We start from the raw sequence: 6,197 nt of genomic DNA on the forward strand, positions 1-6,197 counted from the left end.
AGAAGCATCTTCTCCAGCGCCTTTGACCCTCTGCTCCTCCTGGGAGCAGTGCACAGCCCCCGAAGCCCTCCTGCTCCCCACCTGTCTTTCTGGGTGTTTCTGTGCAAATGTCACTTTGTCCCTGGTCTTCTGGGAATAACCAGCAAACACAGAACCCCACCAACTCTCCTTTCCATCTGTTTTCACCACATTTTCTACAATTGGATCTTGAAGCGTCCTGTAACCAACATGCATTACAGGGGTGATCCCCAAGGTAGAGCTACTGGGAGGTAGTACAGTGGGTGGAGATGGGCTTCGGGAGAGGTCTTTATACTCCTAGGGGGGCACATCCTTGAAGGAGACTTCAGACCTGCAGCCCACTTTCCACTTTCTTTTCCCTCCTGCTCATGATGTGGTGTGGATATTCTCTCCCATTCACTCCTGCTGAGAATTCTGTGCTTCCCAGTGTTGTGGGGCCAGCGCGTCATTCAAAACCCGAGCCAACATCATCTTCTCTCTTTACAAGCTGACTGTTCCTGGGAAAAGGTCAGGAAAACAGCACTTAGCATCATCAGACATAAGAGTTTTACAAAACTGTTTATACCCCGTCTATCATTTTACTGTAGAGATTTTGCTTTCCTTCATTGTTTTTTTAACCTTCTCTTATTTTGAAGGGAGTAAAATACAACAGGAAAAGACAGAATAAAGCCAATTGAGACAATGCAGTGAAATTGTTCCACAACTTTAGAGCAGGATACGGGGATAACAGGAATAGGTACCATAGTATATCTCCTTATCTTCACAATAGTTGTTCTTTCAATCAGGTACAACAAAATCATACCAAATACAGAACATTATAAAACCTATCAAAACAGAGTATTGAATAGAGCCATGCAATTAATCAAAACAAAGCAAAACAGTGATAACAATATTTGCCTTCAAAGAGATGGTAGAAGGAAATCCCCCGTGTTTGCTGTATTGCATGTGGTCAACCTCCAAAGAGGTGCGCAGACCTCTGGCTCTTGTTTGCTAACCTGGCGGGGATGTTTGATTCTCAGCCCACACACCGGTAGGTTCACGGCTGCCTACCAGGGAGGCGAGCAGGTTCCTTTGTTTCCCAGCACCCTAAGTTCCAACATAGTGTGGATCTTGGGAGATGCTGGCTGTTCTCTCCCTGGGGCATGCACCTCTTGCTGGAGCCATGGCTCCTTCATTGTTCATTGATTTTCGACACAATGCCTTGAACATGGGCCATTGTCAATTTATATTCCTCAAACATATGTTTTTTTCAATAAATTCTTACAATATTGACACTTTACTCATGAGATAGAACTTCTTAATGAGACATTATACTGTAGCTGGAATCTGCTAAAGGGTAAAAATCTATGCAAAACACAGAAATTATTTTCCTGACTCTAGGAGATCTGGATGGAAGTGTAGCTCAGTAGCAAGAGCCCCTAACTTGCAAGTGAGAGGCCCTGAGTTCTACCCACCTTAGTGCAAAAAGGCTAACATTCATGGGAGGTGAGTCATGCATCCTTTGGTAATGCTGCTTTTCTCACTCCATTCTTATTTTGGAAGTTATACCCAAAGCATGGAACCAGGAAATGTTACGTGGCCTTCAGAATTTCTCCTTCTGGGACTCTCAGAGGACCCAGAGCTGCAGCCCCTGGTCTACGGGCTCTTCCTCTCCATGTACCTGACCACGGTGCTCGGGAACCTGCTCATCCTCCTGGCCATCGTCTCCGACCCCCACCTGCACACGCCCATGTACTTCTTCCTCTCCAACCTGTCCTCTGTGGATGTGGGCTTCACCTCCACCACTGTGCCCAAGATGCTGGTGAACACCCAGACCCACAGCCAGCTCATTTCCTACGCAGGCTGCATCACCCAGATGTACTTTTGGATGCTTTTTTCAGGGCTGGACATCTTTCTGCTGACGGTGATGGCCTATGACCGCTACGTGGCCATCTGCTACCCCCTGCACTACACGGTTATCATGCACCGCTGGCTCTGTTTGTTGTCGGTTCTAGCCTGCTGGATCGTGGGTGTCCTGATTTCCCTGTTACACACCCTCATGGCTTTGCGTCTGTCCTTCTGCAGCCACTTGGAAATCCCACACTTCTTCTGTGAACTGGATCAGGTGGTCCACCGTGCCTGTTCTGACACCTTTCTCAATGACATGGCCATATATGTTACTGCAGTGCTGCTGGCTATCTGTCCCCTCGCTGGCATCCTGTTCTCTTACTCTAAGATAATTTCCTCCATACGTGCAGTTCCGTCAGCTCGGGGGAAGAACAAAGCATTTTCCACCTGCACCTCTCACCTCTCGGTGGTCTCCCTGTTTTACTGCATGCTCCTGGGCGTGTACCTGAGTTCTGCTGTCACCCAAGACTGGCGCTCTACTGCAGTCCCCTCGCTGATGTACACCGTGGTCACCCCCATGCTGAACCCCTTCATCTACAGTCTGAGGAACGAAGACATCAAGAGAGCGCTGAGAGGACTTCTTGGGAGGGCAACGAGCAGAGGACCAGCTGGCCCACCTCGGTAGAAATGCTTCTCATTTCGGGCCTCAAATTTTGGAGTCAGAATTTTGATCCTTTGATCAGATTGTGCAAGACGTTTTTCCCTTTACCGCCTGTAATTTCCATTTCTTTGATGTAGTTCTCTAGATAATTTAATTAAATCAATTTATTAAGTGTTCTCTTCTTTCTAGTGCCTTTTATTACTCCCCCAAACTTGTTCCCCTTCTTGGATCGGAAGTGTTTGGAAATTCTCATGTCTGCCCTGGAACAAAGCAGACTGCTTATGAAAAATTGTTATACAATAGCGTATCATGTTCAATTTATATCTTTTGTGTTCTACAGCAACTTTGAAGGATTTTGCTGTTAGTAGAGGACAATTATACTTGGCAATTAAAGTCAGCTACAAATTTGAATAAATTGATTGATTCCATATGACTTTAGAGTCTGGAATGACCTCTAATATGACCAATAAATTTTTGAAGTCGGTGAGTGTATTGCTTTGGAAAATGATTTTGAGTCTGTATTCTGTTCCTTCCCGGTGTATTGTGAAGCATTGTCCAGGTGAAGAGAATTTAATAATCTGACTTCACAGTTGGTTGGTACACATTATTGTTACACTGAGTTACCTTCTTTGTTCTGTTGGTCAGAATGTCTAGATCTGAATACAGATACTGTCCCTCACTCTAAATGAGAACCCTCATCAATATTATCCTGTATATATTCTTTTTTTCCCCCTTTCCAGTGCTGGTGATCAAACCCAGGGCTTCATGCATGCTAGCAGTGCCCTGTCACTGAGCTAACCCCGGCCCTATGCATCTCCTTTCCCCCAGGAATAGTCCAGTCTTTATGTTCTGGCTGACACAGGACTGTGTCTTCAGCCCAGTCGTGGGACTCAGAGTCACCCACTCCCTGTGCACACAGGCGTGTCCTTCCACCGTGTCTGGGGTGGAATCTCACTGCAGTCACCATGTAGTACAGTTACTTTAAATAAGCTGCATAGCAGGGTCATTATGAATCTTGTCACTAAATATACAAATAAATTTCAAGATTATTGGCGTATGGTTTTAATTATCCTCAGTTCCTTTTTCTTTTGATTATTGTATCACTTGACTATTGCTGTACAGGAAGCTGTGCTAAAATTCAGTAGTTAGGTGTGACACCATTTTCATCAAAAATGCAAGCGCACAGTTGGGGGCTCCTCTGACCACTGCTGGGCACCGCCCAAGTCTGAATCCAGGTGTGAGTTGCTACTTGGTGTTTTCAGGATCCTCCATGACATGGCAGGCAAATCTAGCGTTTCCCCTGAGCAAATGACTTCTGGCCAGTTTTTGACATTTCTGCACTGAGATTTGCTTTCAGGGCAGGCCTTCCCGGGATTCTGGTGCAGAGGTAAGTTTGGGGAGCCCTGTCCCAGGGCTTCGTTGCATCCCACACACTGTCCTTCCTTTTGCACAATCTCTGATGCCTGCTTTTGCAGTTTCTGTTCAAGGTCCACAAGAAGGAGAAGGCTCGAGACAGAAATTTGTGTGTATATACATATGAGAGCTAAGAGGAGTGCACCACAGACGGTGTTAGTTCTTGGAAGAGAACAGTTGGTGCTCCCAGGATTAGCCTTACTTTACGTGTCTGCATCTGGTAATCTAAGAACCCATTTGGAGGTCACAATATGCAATATTACACCTGTTATTAAATTCCCATCATCTGGATTTGAAAATCTATACTGTGACTGTTTAGGGTTTGTTGTTATTGTTGCTTATTTGTCTGTTTTGCTTTTTGTCTCTCTTTTCCAAGTATTTTTTCTATTAAATATGTAAATGAGGAAACTTTAAACAGAGAAAAAGAATGAAAAGTTTCTAACTCAAGAAAAATCTTTCAAGGCTTTGGCTCAAGCCAGATCTCCAGAGAAACACCGTGTTACTTAACCAGTTTTCCATCTCAGTTTATTTAGGGTGCTCCTGCATGGGTTGTCAAACAAATCTGGGGTGTGTGTGAGTGTGGGTGTGATGGCCCCTGGGAACGTCTATGATTAGTCAGAATGTCACCTTAACACACATAATCAGTTTCAAAACACAATTAGTTGAATGTTCCAGGCAAAATTGTGCAGACAGGATGGATTGCGGTCTTTATGAACCTAGCATAGTTTGACCATCATAAAGAAAGGAAAGTACCCAGTGTCCTAAAAGAAAGCGACTGGGAATACAAAATAATCTCAGAGAAAGAGAAAAGGAGGTAATTCGCACAGTGCAGTGGCATCCAGAGGGAGCTGGCGAGATGAAGGGCGGAGGGGGAGGTGCTCGGTTACTGCAGAAGTCTCCCTTCTACAGTTCTCATGTGTGCCATTTCCCTCTTTGCCTCCCCAAAACAGAAAAAGCGGTAACAATGGAATCCAGAGGGTACTGTTTTCTTAGTAGTCCAAATTCCATTTATTTTATCACCCAGTATTTTAACATAGATGAGAAAAACAAACTCCATTGTAAGGACCTATATTGTACCACACTGTCTAGAAGGACGCAAGGGTACAGCACCATTTTTAATGGATGAAATCATTCACTTTTCCTTATTTGCTTTAACTGTAATAAAATATGTGAAGATTACTTTAAGCATAAGATAGGACAGTCTCTGTGTCTTAAAATATATAAAGGAAATAAGTTCAAAGGGGAAAAGAATGATGTCATAATCTCTACATGTCAAGAAAATCTTGTTCATGAATGTTTAATGTATCATTGATAATTCCTATGAAACTTTAATTTGGGGATAATTGTAGGTTAACATGCATATGGAAGAAATAAGCCAGACAGATCCATGAATCCTTTATTCAGTTTTCCCAACAGTAACATCTCATAACACTGTGGTACAATGTCACACCCAAGGTACAGACGCTGGTTACAGTCAACACACAGGACAGCTCTGCAGAGATGCTCAGCGCTGGCCTTTGGAGAGCCTCCCTGCTTTCTTCCCTTTCCTGTCCTTGACCTAAAAGAATCACCAATCTACTCCCCGTTCCCACACTGTTATGACAGCAGAAATGTCATCTAGCATTCAAAGCCCTCTGCCCCAGAGAAATGCAGGAGTCAGTATCTCTAGAGGCTTGTTTTGCTCATGGCTCTGGTCAGCGCTTTGGACATGAGCTGAAATAAAAGCCAGGTTCTGACTGTGAGAATCATGAGTTGGTCAGATCAAAGGCAGAATTCTGGTGCTCGATTGGGCCCTGGGGTGACCACAGTCAGCAGGAAAGCACTGTACGTATCACAATTGTTAGACAGAGGACTCTAGAACTAGCTCACCATAAAGACATGATTAAGACTGAAAGTCACAGATATGTCAACAAGCCGGGCTCACGGCTCTCTAACATATGCATGAGTCAAACACCATGTTGTCTCTCATAAATATGCATTGATATTAGGTAGTGCTATAAAAATAAAAATTATAAAAATTGTAAAAATTATAAAAACCCAAGTGACTAGGCATAAAATGCACTAGCATGTTGAAGTCCACATTATCAAAAAGAGCAGTTGAGGCACTGATACACACAGGCATGACTCCCGAAGAAGCAAAGTATTGACCTCAGCTTTAGATAAATTGCACCGGTTTCCAAGGTAACTTTTTCCATATATGAAGCAAATCCCGTCACGAGCTCTTCAGTAAAATGAAAGAAACATTATGCAATAAGAGATGCAATACAGGAAGAAGCTA

General features: G+C 43.8%; 1 protein-coding gene across 1 annotated transcript; it reads left to right on the forward strand.

Annotated features, from left to right (window-relative positions):
- Nucleotides 1-1,573: 1,573 nt before the first annotated feature.
- Nucleotides 1,574-2,612, forward strand: LOC134471238 (olfactory receptor 7A17-like). The gene has a single exon (XM_063229308.1). The coding sequence runs from the start codon at nucleotides 1,574-1,576 to the stop codon at nucleotides 2,528-2,530; it is 957 nt and encodes a 318-aa protein (XP_063085378.1). The 3' UTR covers nucleotides 2,531-2,612.
- Nucleotides 2,613-6,197: the final 3,585 nt, after the last annotated feature.

This window comes from Cavia porcellus, unplaced genomic scaffold, assembly GCF_034190915.1.
Source record: "Cavia porcellus strain 051 isolate PalLab524CR breed Dunkin Hartley unplaced genomic scaffold, mCavPor4.1 scaffold_17, whole genome shotgun sequence".
NCBI classification, from domain to species: Eukaryota; Metazoa; Chordata; class Mammalia; order Rodentia; family Caviidae; genus Cavia; species Cavia porcellus.

What these genes read in the sequence shown, in the direction of transcription:
- LOC134471238 (XM_063229308.1), top strand. Translation starts at nt 1,574, where the DNA reads ATGGAACCAGGAAATGTTACGTGGCCTTCAGAATTTCTCCTTCTGGGA.